Below are 21,883 nucleotides of genomic sequence, written 5' to 3' on the forward strand. Positions count from 1 at the left end.
AACCCATTATATCTAACATTTTATTTCAACATGTAATCAGTATACAAAAGGATTAATGATATGTTTTACATTCTTTTCTTGTACCGAGTCATCAAAACTCAATTGTTAGTTTGTCCTTACAGCACATTTGAATTCTCAGCAGCCAGGTTTCTAGTGCTCAGTAGCCACGTGTGGCGAGGGGTTCTACACTGGACAGTGTAGCTCTCAAATGAGACAGAAACATATTGCCATTGCCTGTTCTTCCTCCTGAAATTCTAGGAACCAGTGAAAACTCTCAAGTGTTGGCAGATAGAAATAAAACACATGAGAGCTGCACAATGTAATGCAAAATAGGTGTGTCTCCTAATCAACAGTAGATGTTTATGGAGAAATGAGTGAAATGATGTTTGTGTTTTTGTGGCACTTGACAGGGAAACAGCCCTGTGTCCCACTGAACGTCTCGTCATCTCTACAGTAGGCTAGAAAGAGCCCTGGCTTTCAGAGTGTACCCTAATGTGATCTAAGCTTTGAACCTTGCTGGGGGAAGACATTCACATGCTCATTCAATTACCTGGCTCACAGAACACTTAGTAACTCAATTGTAACACTAAGCACAAACAAGTAATAAGCTATCTGACTTCTCTAGGTAAGCTGCATAATCCATTTACTTAACAGCCGTTCATTGAGCATCTACTATGTGCCAGGTATTGTTCTAGCCACAGGGTTGCAGCAGGGGGCAAATAGATCAACATTCCTATCTCCATGAGGGTTTGTTCTAATGGGAAGGAACAACAGGTGGGGGGAAAAAGTTAGGAAGTTCACAGAAAAAAATGGAATGAAGAATGGGGATGGGAGAGTCAGGGTTTCCAGATTTTAAATCAGGGTATCAGGGTCAGAGATGATATCATTGAGAGGGTGAAGTTTGAGCAAACACTTGATGTTGAAGTGAGGGTACAAGGCTGGTAGATCTGTTGGGGTAAGGAGTGGGGAATTCAGGTGAGAACCGAGGAGGGAGCATGTCAAATGTGTTTAAGGAAAACCTTAGTGATGTGTGATGTAGAGCAGGGAAAGCAAGAAGCCAAGGATTTGGAGATGAATCAGAGAGAGAAAAGATCTCAGAGCATCTCCAGAGCAAAGGAAGAAGGGAGGGGGCTATGGTCGGGGGGCTCTCAGTCACTGGATGACTTTGGTTTTCGCTGGGAGAACACAATGGGAAAGAGCTGGGATTCTTAACCTGGGTCCATGAGTAAAATTCAGGCAAAAAGTGATATTTCTATTTTTCACAAAGATTCAACTGGAATTTGGCATTTCCTTCCACTGTAAAAGTAAACAACAAACTACCATAGTGTTAGTAGTACCTGCCCCTTTCTCCTCCATGGAAACCACTGGTATCTTCCCATTACATTACAGTTTGTTGATATCTACATCTGCTACTTATTACTTATGCTCATCAATGCAGCAAAATTAAGGTAGTTATTAGACCACTGCTGAATCATATTTGTTTCATATATTGTAATCCTGTGTCTTATTTTATGCATTTGAAAACACTATTCTGAGAGGAGCCATAAAAGAGGCTAGAAACACTTCTCTTACTGGGATTTGAGTAGAAAGGTCATATATCTAACTTAACATTTTATAAACGTCACTCTGGTAGCTCAGCTGAGGATGGATTTATGGGGGCAAAGGTGAAAACATGGAATCACATGCGGATGCTGTTGTAACATCCTACGTGGGAGGTGATGGTGCTGAGGGCAAACACTGAAGGTTGTGAGAAGTGGCTGGATTTAGATGCATTTTGAAGGAAGAGACAATCCAAAGTGCAACCCAGCTGAAAGAGAGGCATTTGAGAAAGTCAAATGTAGCTGAGGGTGGGGGTTTGAACCACTGGAAGTTTGGATTTGCCATTAAGTCAGACAGGAAAGACAGTGATGGAGGGCTGTGGAAGGACAACACTAACTAGACCACTAGATAACCAGGTTTGTTTCACTTTGTGAATGCAGTAGCCTTGAGAGTAAGCTTATCCAAATCTTCCACAGTATGTTAAGCCTTTTGTTTGATACTAGTTTCCAATAGATGTGTATCAAATCCTACCAACAGGATGGTGAACTAGTCAAATTCTTATGACCCTGTTAATTTTCCCTTCAGGGTCCTGGAGCTATACTGTTAAACTTCCGGTTCGATATTGTTACAGCTTCCTAGTGAATATCAAATAAAGACCTTTGTTCACATACTGATTTTTGCCCTAAGGTCTAGTTTATCTGATATTTATAACTGTACCTGCTTATTTTTTGGCTGCAAGTTGCATTTCCATTTCCTTTTCAGATTTATAGAGTTATTTCATTCACTTAAAAGTGTGCAAGGTGTACAAGTCAATGGTTTTCAGTACATTTATGTTATGCAGCCAACTCCTCTATCTGGTTTTAAAATATTTTCCTCACTCCAAATGCTACCCCATACCTACTAAACAGTCACATCCATTTCTTTCCTTCTCAGCCCCTGATAACCTCTAATCTACTTTCTGACTCTAAATTTGCCTCTACTGGACATTCCATATAAATGTAATTATACACTATGTGACCTTTTGATTATGGCTTCTTTCACTTAGCATAATCTTTTAAAGGTTCAGCTATGTTGGAATATGTATTGGTACTTCATTCCCTTTATGGCTAATATATTCCATTGTATGTATATATCACATTTTGTGCATTCATCAATTGGTAGACATTTGGCTTGTTATGACTAGTGGGCTATTATGACTATTGCTGCTATGACCATTAATGTGCAAGATTTTTTTGTGTGATCATATTGTTTTAGTCAGCTTTTCTGCCCCTGTGATGAAAGGACCTGACCAGAACAAATACAGAGGAGGAAAGGTTTATTTGGGGGCTCACAGTTTCAATGGTCTCAATCCATAGACAGCAGGCTCCATTCCTTCAGGGTTCATGGCAGAAGAGTGTAGTGGAGGGAAGCAGCTCCCATGACGATCAGAAAGCTGAGAGAGAGCAACTCCACTCATCAGATACAAATATATACCCAAAAGCCATGCCCCCAATGCCCCACCTCCTCCAGCCACACCTCACCTGCCTTCAGTTACCACTCAATTAATCCCATCAGGTGAGTAATGCACTGATTGGCGTAAGGCTCTCATAACCCAATCATTTTTTTCTCTGAACCTTCTTGCATTGTACCACATGTGAACTTTTGGGGGACACCTCACTTCTAAACCATAACACATATGTTGCTAATTCTCTTAAGTATTTTCCTAGTACTGTTGTGTTCTGTTTTACATTCACATCTTCAACGCAGCAGAGTGTTGGTGTAATTTTGGTGTAAGGTGGTTATATCAGAATCAAGTTCTTAACTTTCACTTAAAGATTGCTCATAAATATTATTAAGGTGATATTAATTGATCTTTTTTTTTTTTTGTGGTGCTGGGGATTGAACCCAGGGCCTTGTGCTTATGAGGCAAGCATGCTACCAACTGAGCTATATCCCTAGCCCTAATTGATCATCTTTTAACCAGTTAATTATAGATGTAGTTTTCCTTTGTAAATATGCACAGATATTTAGTACTTAAGAGTTAAAATAGATTAGAATAGTTCATTTTATTAACATTAAGGGGCATAGCCTTGTCCTATTTAGTCATAGTACCCTGATGACTGTAGAGAATTCAACATAAGGCCAGCTACATGATATGAGTGGGCAAGAATTTTACACTGAGTCACCAGCCAAACACATCATGGCTCTCCCTGCATCAGAGTGTGTAAAGTAGCTCCTGTGTGTGACTAGAGACTCCACAGGTCATGTATCTGACCCTGAACCTCTTCAATCCATGACCAGGATCTCATTGGAACTTGAGGGTGATAGTGAATGTGGACCTCCCCCAAGCAACACAGCCCTGTTGTCACCTCCAGCAGAGGGAGGCAGCAGTTGTGAGGTAGGGGCAAGGAGGCCCAAGGTGCCAAGCACAGGGAACATGTAGGAGATAACCCACTATGGAGAGAGGTGGTACGTGGTGGGAACCATGCATGAGGAAAGACCCACAGACCCTGGACATGCTGCATTGTCTCACTTAACTTCACTTCAAAACACAAAATCAAAGATATAATTATTAAGAAGTTTTAAGATGGAGACCTCAGAACATTAAACTTGAAGTGTGAGGTGGGTCTTACAGAGCATACTGCCCGGGGACACTCTCTGGGGAACATGCTTGTGAAGGAAGCTCTGGTACAGTGCAATTTCTTAACTTCTTAACATAACGTGAAAAAAAATAAGAAATATAGTGCTGAGCATATTAAATTGTATGCATTTCAAGTATGACCTTGTATTATCTTTGAAATTGCATTATTCTTGATTTTTATCTTATTCTCTATACTTTTTTGGGTACTTTCCAGTTTTTCTAGGAAATGAGTTACTTTTAATTAATCAAATTCCAATGTTAATGAATATATACTCCTCCAGGTATTATTTTATATAAGTATGATATGTTATCATTCTTTCTTCATTTATGGGAGAAATACGTATTTTGGTACTTTAACCCCCCAAAATTATCTTTTTCTCCTTATCCAGGTCCATTAAGATAAGATTAGCCACTTTCATGGACACTTCTGGCATTGAAAAGCTTGTGAGCACCCTCATGCTCAATAAAAGCATATTGACAGATTTAAAACAATACAATGAAGCTCGCAGAGACCCTGTAAGTACCTGCAGTCACCAGAGTGGCCTCCCTTTCCTCATGATATGGGACCGTGGGACCATTTTGACCCATGTACATTCATTTCTGAAGTTTCCTTGAACTTCAGTTTGAGAATCACATGTGGAGAGAAGCCAAGTTGGGATTTGAAGATGGGGACAAGACAAAAAAAAAAAAAAAAAAAAAAAAAGAGAGATTGAAGTTTAAGGAAGTGAAGCTGTTTTCCTCACTGGTATTGCCCAAGAGGGCCGGCCATGTACCCCAAATCTTTATCACAGGGATGGAAAATTTGAACTTAATGCAGACAAGTATAAATAAACTATATAAATCTTAATCCTCAGATTAAGGTGAATCTGTCTGTGGTTAGGGAAAAGTAGCTCAGGACTTCGTGGAGATCTGGTGCCTACCCAGTAGTACTGGTTGTCAGACTTAGTGGTACCCCATTTTGACCCTACTGGATGATGAACCTGGACAGACTCTTTTATTGAACTGGTTGAATTCTCTGGACTGGATAGGCTGAGAAGGATCCTGTGTGGAAAATGTTGGGTCTTCTTTCTAGTACAGTAAGTCATGTGTGTGCCAAGGCAAAGACAGGCTGGCGGTGGTCCTCACATTAACACCATTGTCTTAAGGACCATGCCAGCTAATTTAACTAATATGGAATTAAGCTTGGAGTGGGAGAAGCATGCAGTCACTTACAATTTGATTTTGAATCAGTTTTATTGAAGTATAACCAAGTATTTCAAAATTTGAATACTACATGTAACCAAATAAATAGGCTTACCCCAGCCAGCCAGAAGACCCTCTTGTATTTCCATTCAGGCACTTTTCCCCCAGATTAATACCTTTTCTTGTAAGATCAGAGATTAATTATGCCTATTCTGAGCTTTATTTATGTGGGTCAATACAGTTTGTTTTCTGACAACATGTTTCTGAGATTCGCCCATATAATATCATGACGAATTCCATTGCATGGATACATCCTAATTTATTTCTTCATTCTGCTGCAGCCATCTGTGGAGTTCCCAATTATTGGTTCTTTTTGGGGGAAAACCTTTTTGGTTAATTATTAAGTCACCAGGAGAGAGACATCAAACATCTAAACACAGTGACACATACACAAATGTTTAATATTTATAAAGGCATCAAACTGAAATAAAACTTCCCACCAGCTTTTTTTTTTTTTTTTTTTTTTTTTTTTTTTTTTTTTTTTTGCTTTGGTTTGTCTTGGTCTTTTCGTGTCTTCATTTGTTGCTCCTTCCTTCCTAGCCCCTCTCAACAGTATGATTTTGAATCCTGGTCTCAAAGTGTGGTCTAGGGAACCTTGCTATTGGGGGGAGTGGTGGTCTCCAAGTCATAAAATTTCAGTGGTTCTATGAGGTAAAAGCTATTTTCATAATAAGAGAATTAAATTATATTCCTTTTCCACTTTATTGACATTTACACTGACTATTCAAAAATGAGGATGGGTAAAAGAGTTGGCACCTTAACAGGAATCAAGGCAGTGACAACAAATGTCCTATTGGTCATGGAACTCTTCACCTCCCTGTATTACTTTCAACAGAAAAGGAAACCTACTAGGGGATATCACTGCATGCTTGTCAAAATGGCTAAAGCAAAATATAATGACACCATTAAATGTTGGTGAGGATATGGGGAAATTGGATCATTCATATGTGGAATTGCTAAATGGTGCAGCCACCTTGTGAAACATGTTGGATTTTCTTAAAAAACAAACAAACAAACAAATATAATTATCATTTGACCTAGCAATTTTACTCCTGGACATTCGTTCCAGAGAAATGAGGACTTATACATAAATGTCCACAGCCGTTGGAATCATCTCAGATATTCTTCAACAGATGTGTGGTTAAAAAAAAAACTGTATCACATTCACACCATGGGATACTATACAGAAACAAATGGAATGAGCTGCAAATTCATGTTTTAACTTATATATATCTCCAGAGTGTTTTTCTAAGTGGGGAAAAAAGCCCCAATCCCTAAAGGCTATGTACTATATGATTCCATTCATGTGACATTTTGAAATGATAAAATTTTAGAAATGGAGGACAGATTATGTGTTGCCAAAGTTTAGGGCAGGGGAAAGGCAGAGAGAGATAGGTATAGTTATGAAAGGGAAACTCAAGGGATTTTTGTGGTATTGGGACTATTCAATACCATGGTTGTGATAAATGCACAAACCTATATAGGAGATAAAATTATGTAGAACTCAATACACATATGAACACACTTGAGTCAATGTCATCTCCTGCTTGTCTTATTGTAGTTTTGTAAAATGTTATCATTAGGGGATACTGGGCAATGTATATAAGGAATTTCTGTATTATTTCTTAAAACTGCATGTGTAAGTCTACAATTATCTCAATTACAAATTTAATTTAAAAAAAATCCAATTCCACTAAACAATATTCAAATATTCTTCATGAGGCAATAAAATTATTAAAACCTTTAAGTCCATGTGTTTTTAATATTCTTTGTGACAACAAGAGAAATGTGCATGAAGCACTTCTGTTGTATCCTGAAGCATGTAGGTTGTTTCAAGAAAAAGCATTTCTGCAGTTGCTTGAATTGCATGTTGAACCAGCTGTCATTTTTCATGGAACACCATTTTTACTTGAAAGAAAAACTGGCAGACAAAATACAGGATTTTTGGATGTGGGTAGTTGGCAGACATTTCTTAAAAATGAATGAGATAAGCTTGTTATACCAAGACAACAACTGACAGCATTTGCACCCTGTGATATAATCCAATCAAGAAAAAGAACTATAGAATTTAGAGGAACCAGTATCTGCCATTGTGAGTTTGACAGTTTCCCGATATATATATATAAGACTTTTTCTGATGAAACTAATGGTGATATTGATGAATGTGATGTTTTGATATTTGTTTTTAACTAAATCAATATTTGGAAAATCGTCAAACTTGGAGAACCAATAGTTTTTGGATAAACAATGCATGATGTTGGAGAAACATGCATGGGTAAAAGAGTCATCCAAAGTGCAAAAGACTGATGGATTTTAACATAAAAGTATCAATGTTCATTGATATGGTTTCAGATACTACATTGGAACTTATCTCTAAAACACTGCATTGCTAAATTTTGGTGGAGTATCACAGAATATCCATAATTATCTGAAAATTATTTAAATACTTCTTCCTTTTCCAACTACATATCTTTGTAAAGACAAATTATTTTTTGTATATTTCAACTAAAACAATATATTGCAACTGAATGACCGCAGGAGCAAAAATGACCATCTAGCTATTTTTTGTTAAGCCAAACATTAAAGAAATTTGCAAAAACAGAAAACAGTTCAATTTTTAAGAATTTTTTGTTTTGGAATATGTAGTTTTTTAAATTAAAAATATTTTCAGTTAATATGCAACATACTATTTTCAGTAAAATAATAGTTTAAATTTTGTTTTATCGGTAAATTAAAAAATTAATAAATAAATTCCAGTTGTTCTCTGTTTTAAATTCTAATGCAGAAAATGGTGATAGATACTATATGTATATAAACCGAAGCTCTTTGGAGTTCTTGGTGTGTAGAGGTTCTAGGATGAAAAAATTGGGAAACTATTGATATAGAGCAGATTCTGAATAAAAAGAAATGGAGTTTGAATCATAGATTTATTCCTTATGAGCCGGAGATCTTGCAATCGCCTGCCAAGCACATTTTATCATAAATAAAGAGATTAATAATAATACTTATAGTTGAGGTGAGAAGGAGGGCACTTACCTTGATACCAGCCCAAAGTAAATGTTGATAGATGTTGGATCTGTCTGTCATTGTTAAGTACTCATGGCTTGTGGGTTCGTGATCATGGACTTACAATTTAATGCTCACAGAAACATTGATTCTGATACTTCTAAGGATCTTAAAATACATGTTTATCTTTTCAGGATGGAACACCAATGCAGACATTTGTAGCTGAAGTTGCTGAACAAATAGTTGGTATTGCAGTGATCAGAAATGAAATGGTAACTTGTGAAATGGCTATTATTTTCCTTGATCATGATTCTTTATTTCATGAATTAGCACACAATGCTACCACTTAAGCTTTATTTTCACCTATTTAATGTATCATCATCAGTTTGCATTCCACTTAGTAGCCTTTCAAATCTCCCATTTTTTTTTCAATTCAAGATATTTGGAATATTACAAAAAGTACATGAAAACGTTCTCATTCTAAAAATTCAAATAACCTACCACACACATGAAAAAAAAAATTCCCACCGTTCCCTCCAAAAGATTACTACTACCATAGTCATTTATCCTTTCTAGCATTCTTTCTTATACTTAATTACATGAATTTTTATATTTTCCCCAATGTACTGTTACTCTGAAATACTCCAAGTGTTTCATTCTTTCCCTGCTGATTTAAAATCCAGCCTTTACATTTGTTAAATTTCCATGTGCCTGTGTCAATTTTTAAGCTCTGTTCTAACTATGGATTTGTTTGTTGATGCCTAGTTGCATTATCATGTACTTTGAGTTCTGGTAGGGGAGTCTTCTTTCATTTGCCTTCTTTCTCTAAATGTTCTCAATTTTTCTTGGATATTTCATACTCTTCCGGATAAACCTTCTAATACTTATTATGATTTTTTTCTGTGCCTATGTTGATTTTATGGAACAATTTAGGAACAATCAACATTGGTAAAATACTAGACCTACCCCTGGGAACATTACTTCCTGTTTGACTCTGGGTTCTTCAGAAAAGTTTTGTGACTTTTTGTGCCTCTACTATGGTTTTGATATGGTTTAAATGTGTCCCCCAAAGATTCATATGTCATGCTTTCCCCAGCATGACAATATTAAGAAGTGGTAAGACCTCTAAGAAGAGGGGCCTAGCAAGAGATTGATAGGTCATTGAGAAACCCTCCAAAGGCATTAAGTAGTTTTGGGGAGACCACAGGTAGTTTTCATAAGAGTAAGTTGTTATAAAAAGATCGAGACTGGCCTTTCCTCTCCCCTTCATGTCTTCCAGTTCTTGTTTTAATTTATTTATTTAATGTGAATGCCTCCCTTCCTCTTGGACACATTCACTATATCATTCGCCCTTAAGCCCTCACTAGAGTCTGAATCAGTGGAGCCATCTGGTCTTGGACTTTAAGCCTCCAAAATGGTGAGTAAATAAACCTCACTGTAAAGTACCCAAACTTGATGTAGCTCAGTGCTAAAGTGCCCCTGGGTTCAATCCCCAGTACCAATCAATCAATAAATAAATCACCCATCATCAGGTGTTTTAACAATGGAATACGAACCAATACAGTCAGATATTTTGTTTACTGTGCAGGCCAACTCTGTACCTTTTTTTCCACCTTGTTCTGTCCCTGGAAACCAAACTGAATGGACAACATCATATTGCCTGTGCTTTTTGGCTTCCAGTTGCATTTGGCCAGTGGGAAACCTTGACTGGAGGAGGTTGAGGACACTGAGATTGGGATGCCTGCAACTAGCTGTTATCTCCACTGAATCCCCTGGCTCTATCAAGGTGGCCTCTTCTCCAGGATGTTCTCTTTGTGGATTCCTACAGCACATCCTCCTCCCCTGCCACCCACCGAGGCTAGTAGTAACTTGCAGTTGCTGCTGCACCATCCCTACTAATTTCCCTACACCCTGCCCCATTCTCGTAAATGTTTCCTTTGTTAAAACCACCTCTAATTATTCTAACTTGAATGGGCCATCTGTTTCCTGCTGAGACTCTGCCCCAGTACAGTCTTGGACATTTATGATTTATTTATATGGATTTTATGATTTTTTTTCTTTGTATTATAAATAAGCACTTTTTCTTATTGCATTTTCTAAGTACTTATTTTAGAGTTGGGATAACTACTAATTTTTGTATTTTGGTCTTATATCTAACCACCTTTCTGAAGTCTCTTACTAGCACTCAAAGTTTTGCAATAGATTCTTTTTCCAGACACAGTATCACTTCCTAAATATTTTGTTGGTTAAGGAGTTAGAGGGCATGCACAGATTCAAGGATGGAGTGGATTCTACCCCTTGATGGGAGTGTGGCAAGGGCATTTTGTGGAAGAACATGTGGGAAAGGAGATACTATCATGTTAGCCATCTTTGACCTTCCTTTCTAATATTTATCTTATTTCTTTTTGCAATTTTAGCATATGACTGTAACAACATTAAAAATAGTAGCTATTTTTGTGGGATTTTTTTTTTTATTTTAATGGGATTATTCCATATTTTCCTCCACTTAGAATATTTGCTATAGATGTCTTAGAGATATCAAATTAAATAAACTTTCTTATATCTTTAGCGTATTAAATGTTTTTATTATGAACACATTGATTTTATCAAATGGGTTTTTGGTATTTATTGAGATATTCTTATGGCTTTGACTTGTGGTTCTGGGGATCAAACCCAGGGCCTTGCATGTGCTAGGCAAGAACTCTACCACCAAACTACATCCCCATCCCTAGATACACATGTGACATGGTCAGTTTCCCATTGCTATGACAAAATGTTTGAGAAAATCAATTTAAAGGAGGCAAGATTTGTTTTGGTTCATGGTTTCAGAGATTTTAGTCCATGGTCATTTGCCTCCATTGTTTCTGGGCCTGTGGTAGGGCAGAATATCACAATGGGGAATGTGTAGTGGAAAATGTGTAGAGCCACCAAATGGCAGCCAAGAAGCTGGTGGGTAGAGGAAAAAGGAAGAGAGAGGGAAAGGAAGGAACTGGGGACAAAATATAACCTTAAGGCACACCCCCAGTGACCTACTACCTCTAACTAGATCCTACCTCCTAAATTCCATACCCCACCCCCACTCCTGCTAATAGTGCCACCAGCTCGGAACCAAGACTTCAACACACGAACCTTTGGGGAATAGTCCGGATCCAAACTGTAATATGTATTATATATTATCTTTTTTCTTACATTAATTTTTTTAAATTAAATGTATCTTTGATTTATTCTCTTAAAGAGGTAGTAAGTTCACCTAGTCCATACATATGTGAGACATTTTCATTTTTTCTTCACACTAAAATACTCATTTGGTTACATAAAGTTATCATTTTAATTATTTATCATCAGGATGTTGAAATTTATACCCTCATTATCTTTCAGTATCCAGTGTCAATGATAAAATATAGTCTAATGGTGACTGAATTCTTGATCCTTTGTAAATAATGTATTTAATCTCTTTTTGAGAATTAGATTTTCTTTTATACCAGAAATTCTAAAATTATATCAAGAAATATCTTATCCCTCTTTTGGGAAAATTTTTTTCTGTTTTTTCATTATATTTCTACCCCTCCATTGTCTCCATTTTTCTTAAGTTGCTCTTTAGGTAGATATTGAATCCTTTGAATTGATTCTTCAATGTTAACCTTTAACATAGATAATCTTTTATTTCTTACTCATCATTTTAAAAATTTTCTTTGATTTTGTCTTCTTAATCCCTAATTCAGTCTTCAGTCATGTTTATTCTATTATCCAAGTCTTCTGTTGGAATTTTTATTCCAGAATTCATATATTTAACTTTCATATCTCTTCCTTGTTTTTTTAAATCATTTCCTTTGGTATCAACATGTTTGTTTTTTATATGCAAGATCCTTTTTGGTACCTCTGAAAGCATTATGTACAATTTTAAAAAAATCTCTTCCCTGTTCTCTGAATAATCTGTTTCCTCTGTTGCAAGTCATATGCTTCTCCATTCTGGTTTTTGCTTTAGTCATTTTTCCTCAAAAATCTATGTCATGAATGAAAAATTAAATTGTCAGTATGGGTGGCTGGCATGTGCTTGGTTGGCAGTTGTGTTTATGTGTTTCTCCATGGATTCTCTCCTGTCACTGGCAGGGCTACCTGTCCTCTTTGTCTAATTCGGAGGAAGATAACCATTGTCTGGCCTCCTCTTCTGTGCTTGAAGATAGTACAAGCAGGCAGGCAGGGACCCCAAAGTGACCCAAGATAGCAAGGTTTAGCCTAGTATGAGAGTGTCTTTCCATTTTTAAAGTTTTGTCCCCATCCACTAAACCCCAATTATTTAAAAAATATATGTTTTTTTATTTTTAAGGGATTTGGGATGGAAGGAAAATTAGATGCACATTGCCCATCTGCTGTTTTTAGCTAATAACCTTTATTGGCTCTTTGCTTCTTACTTTTCAATTATTTCTCAGTCTTACACTTACTACTCTTTTATTTTATAATGAGGGATGTCTCCTTGGTAATTAAAGAAAGTTCTTATGGTATAAAGGCTGATGCAGAGACAATGCAGATTGAAAGGTTGCCAGAATTACCCTCTGGTCCAACACTGGCCTGGTTACCCCAAGCCCCATTTCTTCTGTGCTTTGTGCAGGAACTGAAAGACAAGGGACCTTGAGGGAGTCTTTACTACAGTACTGACAATTTTCATGAAATTGCTATTACCAGCCTTGGTGATCACAGAATAAATCAAGTTCCATGCATTCTCCAATTTCTCTTCTTGAAAATGTGCTTCTTAAAACAATTTTCCTGGGGAAAATGAGGAAATCTAACTCACAGTTTTTCAGTCTGCATTTAATTTGTTTTTTCTACATTTCAAGTTTCTTTACTATGTTTGATTTTGCATTCAATAGGCTTCGTCACCAGAAAGAGTCATATGTACTTTGGATTGCTCCCCTCCACTCTATACCTCCAACAGTACACATGCTGGAAAGTGAAGCAAAATGGGTTGACCCAGTGCACAGCTAGCACAGATGAGCCCCTAGTTCCCGATGCAGTATAGGGAGACAAAGGGTGTGCCCCAGAACCCAACCCCTAGAAACAGAAGTAGCATGTCTGATATTTCATTTTCCATATAAACACTCAGGAGTCCTTTAAATTACTGTCTATTATATAAAACTATTATATATGAGATATAGAAAGTTAGGAATACCCTGGATGAGGCCCAACCTCACAGACTAGCTACTTGTGCCAGTTAAAGTATGTGACTTTGGAATGGCACATTTCCAAGATAACAGGTGAATAGTGACATCCAGGCATGCAAGTGTGTCTGTTTGTCTGATTCCTGAATAACTCACATGCTCAGTCTCTTGTGCTGACTAGTGTGCACTCATGGTGTTCAACAGGGATAAGGGCTACTGTTCTGCTACCTGACCAGTGACCGGCTCAGAGCTCTCCACTTAATGGCAACCATGAGTATAAGGAACAAACTCCAAAGCTGTGTTTCCTCCCCCCCCCCCCCAAACAAGCCATCAGAACAAGTAACTTTCAGGAAACATCACTTTAAATTTTTAAAAAACTTTTTGGTGCACTACAGTTATATATAATAGTAGGGTTTATTTTGACATATTCATAAATGCACATAATGTGGTTTTCTCCATTTCAACCCGAGTACTTCCTCTCTCCCTTCCTTTCTCCCTCCCCCAACTTCCTTCCTCTACTCTATTGGTCTTCTTTCTGTTTATTTATTTATTTATTTATTTGATTGGTGTATTAGAGTTTTTTATAAAACTGGGATGCATTGTGATACATGCACAATAGCATACTGCTTTTAATGTAAAAAAAAAACTCATGAAGACAAGATGGTTAGAAGAATGGAGGAACTTTATGTAGAAGGAAATGAGAGGGGGGTATGAAAAATGGTGGAATGAGACAGACATCATTACCCTATGTACATGTATGATTACACGAATGGTGTGACTACATCGTGCACAACCACAGAACTGAAAAATATACCCCATTTGTGTACAATGAATCAAAATGCAGTCCTGTAAAAAATAAAAAAAAAAACAATTAATGGGAGAAAAAGACACTACAGTAATTTTTAATGGATATTGTTTAAAACACTCTTTCTCTGCCTCTTCTTTAGGACGTAGAATACATACGGTCCCATTTCAATATTGAAGATTTCATCTATTTCAGTCACCACCAGCGGGAAGAACACGGCCACTTGCATCACTTTGCCCTGAACCCTATTTTTCGGCACTATACCAAGTTTTTTCTGAAGGAGATCCTTCGCTTAAGCTATAAATCCTGTCTATACTACCCTGTTTACCCACAACCCAGGGAAGGCAAGGTAAGAGAGTATTATTCACTTTCCCAGTAGATCAGCATTCACAATGTCATTCCTGTTGTGTGCCATTATTTCATTCATTCCTATCTTGATGGATTTTGACCATAACATGGATCTGAGTTTGATAACATGGATCAGAATTTCCAGTGACCATATTGAGTTTGGCCCTTTTCTTACCCTACAATGAATATCCAGAAAGTTTTGAATTTTCAAAATAATAGCAACCAATATCATTAGTAGAGCAATTTGCTGGCTTTTCTCTATTGACAAAACAGAGACTAAAAACTATGCAAAAATGTTCTAAGAGACATGAAAATCAAATTATGTCTTATGGTACATTAGTGCAATGCCAAAATGATCCTATTGTTCTCCAAGCAAAGAACATTTTAGTAATGAATAAATAGAATAAATTAGTTCTATCCTGTAAGATTGGTGTGCTATACACAGCATTCAAAGTAAGTTTTATAACCATGCCATAAAAGTAATGGATAAAAAGTGGAGATGTATGATCCTATTGTAAACATTATGTAGTAAATACATGTAATAAATACATGTAGTAAATACATGTAAATATATGTAATAAATTACATGTAGTAAATCCACGTAATACTTGTTATACTTGTGTAGAATAATGCCATCATAATAAATACTGATCTGATGCATATACATTTTGGATATATGTGCACTAAAAACGAACTCATTCTATTTTCATATCCTGCACATTCCAGTGGCTAGGAGGGTACAACTTACCATAAAGATAGGCGTGTTTGTCCCAAGTTGTACCCCCAGTGCCTAGAAGTCACACGCACACACACACACACACACTTTCTCCCTCCCTCTCTTATGTTAGGTGTCCTGGTTGTTCCATAGGCAAGTGCCCATTTTAGCTGGATTCCCAAGGGTTTATTCCCTGAAAATTATTCCCTCAATCATTGGCAGCATTTGTCCTTTCAAGGGGTGATAGGCTTTAATACTAGACTGGCTAGAAGTTATTCCATCAGATTCCATTCGTGACCTCACCCTTTCCTGTGTTCTTCCCAGAATCCTTGACATTGTCACATTTCTTCTTAGTTCTCACAAAGGACTCGGTGGATTTCAGGATGATCTTATTTATCAAACATTTTATTAAATAATCTAGAGTGTGTTAGCACATACACACAATAATTATGACAGTGTACCTTATTGAACAAAACCCTGTTGGAGAGGTGTAAAAGGAATGGGAAAGAAAGAAGAAGAAATATAGAAAAGATTTTTTAGGGAGATGGAGACTCTGCTTTAGAGATTTTTTTTTCTTTCAAAATGCAGCCAGATAGCAATATGATCACCCTAGATTTGAACTTAATGAAATGGGAAGGTAACAGTTTTACCAGAAAATTCTGGTCCTGCACAATTTCTTTTCACTTTACACTTGGCCAAACGCCAATTGTGTGACCTTCAGGATGTGATATTAAATTTTTAGCTTTTATTCATGATATTGCTGTGTGTGCCATTATTTCATTCATTCAGATGTACTGTGTTGGAGAAAGCCCATTTGCATCCATAATAAAAATAATGCCTTGGGCATTTCATTGAATGTTTATTTACCACAATGGTATAGAGTTAGGGCTATGTTAGGCACTATCATATAGGCTGTGGAAACACATTTGGAAACTGATTTCCTCTCAGTTTGCACTTTCAGTTGATTTATGCATATATATTTGAAACAAGTGTAAGAAGCAACTCCAAACAATTTGGTAAGAGTTCCTAAATTCTACTGTAAATCCCTGGTTGACTATAGTAAATTTGAGCTTTTTTGGCTTGAATTATGAGAATGGTTTTCTTTATACCTTCTGTAAGGGCATGCATTGAGAGAAATTCAGTGACACAAAGACAGAGTTCTGGCTAGAGATTCCTGAGTTGATTTTCAGTTTGTAAAGTTAAGGAATGAGGTTCATTGGTGAATGATTTTAGAATCCCTGTAGAAGCTCTTAGAAATGCCAGGGTTATGTGTAGAGCTGCAAATAAGTGATTCATAAATTATCTTATTTATTAAGATATATCTGCAGTTCAGTTTTACTTTTTTTTTTTTTTTTTTTTTTTTTTTTTTTTTTTTAGCTTTCTTGCTTAAATTCAATAAATGCATCATTCAGAGTTTTGGCTTCACAGTTTGACTCTTGAGGTTTAAACGGTTACTATACCCTGTGTTGGTTTTACCAAAATTTCTAAGAATTCATACATGAGAGAAATAAAAATCACCATTTTTAGCTTTCTCTGCCAATTTTTAAAAACTAGAGAAAATTAATATTTAAAACCTTGTTCTAAAACTTGATTTATCAGAGTTCATTTCAACAAACATAAATCTTAATCATAATTTAGTATAAGTCAAAATAATATGATCTACCTCCCCCACCCTACCCCACTTTGCAGTTTTATCTTTTTGTTCTAACACTTGTTTTATCCACAAGAGTCCATCTGAAGTCTCTGGGAGTGACTTTCATAAACAGGAAAATTTTCACATTGTCTTGTTCAGTCACTCTGCAATGGCATTTTTATCTACGTGTCTTCTTAAAGCAGCTTGTGCCAAACACACAAAGGTTAACAGGACACAGATAACACAACTTAATGGGGTCAAATCAAGCTGATTCATGATCACTATGGAGAAGAGCATCCTCCTGGGGAAAATACTTGTACTGAAAAATCCCATAAACCAAACCACTTGTTTATCTGTCATTCCCACAGAGATAGTAATGTAATTACTCTCGTAATTATCTTCATTAGTGTCAGGCATTATCTACAATTCATTCCTCTGCTCGAAGAGTATGTTTGTTTATTTGCTGATTTTTTCCCCCTCTCCGACTTGGCCGAGTTAAGAGTTTTGTATTTGTAAAGCTGCACGCAGACATCTGTGCTGCGCCTCTCTGACATTCTCTCCCCTAAAATATAGATTGCTGTCTTTCAGTTCCAGAACCCCTACGCCCACTCCCTGACATCTGCCCTTCATTACTTGGTTCCCGTGCGACCACGACGACAGATTGTCTATCCTCTGGAAAAGCTTGGCATAAACGCTCCATCAAAGGCGGTCTCCAAGGATCCGGTGGGTAGCAGGGCGGCAGGCAGGGAGGCGCGGTGCCAGCTCCCGCGGGCTTGGCAGATGGGGTGGCAGCACTGTCTTCGCGGGAGCAGGCTGCTTCTTAATTACAGGGAACCTGGCGCTCATACCCTTACAGGCGGCGCCCTGCAAAGGCTCCCTGCAGCCTTTCCCCTCAAGTGGTTATTTCACGGTAAGCCTGAAACAGTAGCCGCATGATCCCACTGGGGGACACAGTGGGGACACCCCACGTGCTGCTGTGTCCCAGGACAAATGGCCTACAGTCACCCTCCCAGCATATTTTCATTTTCTTTCCCCTTCCTCAAAAGCAGATTCCCTCTTCCAATCGATGTTTTGCTTTCAAGGCATTAAGTGGTCTTTTGCTGTTAGGACAAAGCTGATGGAGAAAACAGAGCTGGCTGCTTTCAAGATGTTTGAGTCTTAAGCTGTTTTTTTCTAAACTCCTCTGTGGGGAGTAAGGATGATTAACAGGAACATATTAGCTGCCCTGGGGTCACAGGAGTTTTTGACCTTAAAACGAATGGCTCTGGGATGTTGGTGTTATGACCAGAATAGGAAAAGGGACTGGATGCCATTTTAAATGGAAATGTACGTGTGTACCTATAGACAACTGTTTTCAGTTTCTTAACCAGAAACCATAATTGTGTCAAGTTGACTAACATGGGTTTGTAGTTTTCATACCCATTTCCACTTAAAAATTAAGAGAGAAAAAAAAAAAAAAAAAACTCTCCTTGGGCTAAGATGTGTCTTTTGTCAGAGAGGAAAAAAGAAAAGTGAAAGTTTAAACATTCCAAATGTTAAGCCAAGGAGCTGCTCATCAGAGCGGGATGTGGTGCTCAGTTCTGTAGCAAGCTCATGGTCTCACTGTCATTCCTGCCCTCCACCCCACCCTGTGTGGCAGCCTGGGGGAGGGGGCTGCCACCAGGCCCATCTTAGAGGCAGCCCCCCTTGGGTAACTGAGGTTGTTAAGTCCTACATTTATCTTTGTATTTGTAAAATAAAATCAATTCATTTATATTCTGATGAATTGTAAATTTTGAGACTGATAACAAATAGCAATTCTTTTTTTTTTCTTTTGACATTTTATTGTGGAAAAAGGCAAGCAGATACAAAGATAAAGAGAATTACATAAAGCAGGGCTTCTCAATCTTTTCAAGATAGTCATCTTTCCACTTTCTTTCTTTCTTTACTTTCTTTCTTTTTAAGTGTACAATCCTCATAGTGACAGTTTTTTGAAAAGTGAATTCCTGGAAAAAAAGAGTTTAAAAAGCAAAGACAGACAAAGATTCAAGTCCAATTATTTTATATTAGATTTTACAGACACAGAATTATTCTATCAAATGACTATAAAGGCTTCTGAATGCTTCTCTCAATCTCTATACGTATGTCTTAAAGACCAGTCACAGCACACAGGCACATATGTCCCAGACCACACCTTGAGTAGCACAAAACTCAACACCCAGCAGCAATGATTTTCCACTCTTGGTCAATTTTGAATCTTCTTTCTCCTCACTCACTTTCCCTTCCTCCTATATCATTTTGGAACAAACCCTAGATACCTATCTTTGCATCCATAGGTCAGACATAGTAAGGTACACTGCACTATAGAGATGAAACATGCACCAGTCCATCTGGAGGACCAGGTGGTCTGTTTATATGTGAACATCCTGGGAATGGACTCCTTGGGGATGAGAACCACATCCACAAGTTTAATGCACAGACTGAGCCTTGGGGGTCAAAGAGGGTGTCTACATGCTGTATCTGTCACTGAAATACAACTTCTATGGAGTCATGCCAATTCTAGAAGGGGCTGGTAGTAAAAAGTACATGGATTCACCAAGCATACTGTTTCGCAGCTTCTGTATCATATCGAGGTCAAGATGAGAAATGCTATCCTTTTGTAGGACAGTGAAATGCTGAGAAACCCTCAAGCATAGAAGACCAGAGGAATGAGGCATGCATTCGTGGTGGCCATGGTTCCTGTGCCTTCAGCCAGCCCTCTGGAGGCATGAGTGGGGCTGCTGGAGCTGAAGGAGAGGCATATGGAATAGTGGCAAGGAGCAAGAGCACGCTTTTCTGAACATGCAGGAGCTCCTTCCTGTTCCCTCCCATTGCCCCTGGAATTTCCAGAGTTGGGTCACTTTGAGTGGAGCTAGAGCTCCAAGTAGGGAGAATGACAGAAAAAACATTTTGTTTCATTAGAAATGATCCTATCATTGCTTCCCATGTTGCTATGATTTGAAATCACTTCTTCTCTTTAATAACCTTTTCCTTGGTCATTTCAGTTTGCTGTCTTCTCAGAGCCCTGGCATATCTTAAGACATAGCAGAGATGCATTGTCCAAAACCCTATCTAAGGAATGGGTGGGAAAATGACAGTACTGATATTTACCTACTGCCTTGTGCTGTTGATTTTATTTACTAGTAAATTCTAATTTTTTGCTATTACTTATTGTACTCAATCTTGAGATAAGATTTTAGTAAAGATTAAGATTTAGCAGGGGACTGGGAATGTAGCTTGGTGGTAGAGTGCATACTTAGCATGCATGAGACCCTGGGTCTGATCCCCTGCTCTGCAGAAACAAAACAAACAAAAAGACTTACGGCTTACAAAATAAAATGCATAATATTAGGGCTAGGATGTAACTTAAAGTTAGATCACTTATCACCCAGATGCATATGACCCTGGATTTGATCCCCAGCACTGCAAAACAAATAAACCTAAAAAAGGATATAGTAACAATATTAGAAATCTTAAAATCTCTAGCATAGGATATGGGATGGGCCTAAATATTCAAAAGTTGTATTATTTAATTTTTTTTCTTTTAAACGCTTTAAATAGTTTTAATTATTTAAAATGATTTCCTGAGATAAGTTGAGCCAAATATAATTTTTAGGAAGGATTTCCATATAGACCTAAATATATCATTTTGTTTGCAGAGCAATACTATTGCAGCAGTTGAAGTGGGTAAGGTTGAGCAATTGCCATTGCTAACTGAATTCCCTTTTCCTTTAAGTGCCCCACCCTTTCCCATTCCATGCATTGAACTTCATCTGGGACCATCAGCTCCTTTACCATATCCCTATCATTTCTCTCTGGCCACTTGCCTTTCATACCTTTTATCCCATTTAAGGCATCTTAGAGTGACCATCCATTCCCTTGCTTTCACCTAGGAAGCCAATCTTCAAGGGAACAGATCACTCCAAGCATGAGTAATGGGATAGAAAGCGTTTCATCTCAGTGGGTTGCCAATTTGAATCTGGCACAAGGCAGTGGTGATTGAAATTCATCACTGCATGGCAAGGCAGCATGCTCTCCCTCCCCACCCTGAGGCCCTAGTAGCTTCTGCCTGGTTTGGATGATAGGTGTCCCTGCCACACCACCTTTCCCTATCGTTTCTATTAATTGACAGTGCACTCTCTAGCAAGTCATAAGTAAGAACCTAGAAAATGCAAATGATATTCATCATATATTGCAGAAGTCAGGCTCCAGGATGTGTAGATCTTCACGGTCCACCAGTGTGAATTCATGGCTAAGAGAGAGGACTTTTTTCTGACTAATATCATCATTCACATTATGGCCCTGAAAGATGACCTCTTATCTTGAATGAGCTATCCTGGTTTGTGTATTTACATTCTGAAAGTTATTAATATGGAATTTTTTTTGTAGTTGAATTTCCTACTTTTAAATGTTTTTATTGATAGTGCTTTTTAGTTATATATAATAGTGGGGTTCATTTTGACATAATTGTACATGTGTAGAATAATAATTTGCTCCATTTCAGTCCCCAGTAGTTCCTTTAACTCTTCTCTCCTCACTCTCCTTGTTGCCCTTCCTCTACTGTCTTCCTTCTATTTATTGTTTTATTAATAATTTATAATTTGTTAATTTATAGATATGCGTAAAGGTGAATTCACTGTGGTATATTCATATATGTGCATAGCATAATTTGGTCAGTTTCATTCTGCAGTTCTTTCCGAATCTCTTCTCCCTCCCCTTCTATTCCTTTCCTCTGTTCCACTGATATCTCTTCTATTTTCATAGGACACCCATTTTTTTTTTCCCCTTATTTTGGTCTTGC

The 21,883-nt window shown here is 37.5% G+C and overlaps 1 protein-coding gene across 4 annotated transcripts in view; it reads left to right on the forward strand.

The window, feature by feature from the left end:
* Cfap61 (cilia and flagella associated protein 61) overlaps positions 1 to 21,883 on the forward strand; it is a 283,555-nt gene that overhangs the window by 90,430 nt on the left and 171,242 nt on the right. For all 4 annotated transcript variants that reach the window (XM_047537641.1, XM_047537646.1, XM_047537643.1 and 1 more), the window contains exons 14-17: positions 4,549 to 4,675; positions 8,602 to 8,679; positions 14,511 to 14,717; positions 17,653 to 17,787. In XM_047537641.1, coding sequence (XP_047393597.1) covers positions 4,549 to 4,675; positions 8,602 to 8,679; positions 14,511 to 14,717; positions 17,653 to 17,787 — 547 coding nt within the window. The remainder of the gene's footprint in view (positions 1 to 4,548; positions 4,676 to 8,601; positions 8,680 to 14,510; positions 14,718 to 17,652; positions 17,788 to 21,883) is intronic.

This window comes from Sciurus carolinensis, chromosome 2 (genome assembly GCF_902686445.1).
Source record: "Sciurus carolinensis chromosome 2, mSciCar1.2, whole genome shotgun sequence".
Taxonomy (NCBI): Eukaryota; Metazoa; Chordata; class Mammalia; order Rodentia; family Sciuridae; genus Sciurus; species Sciurus carolinensis.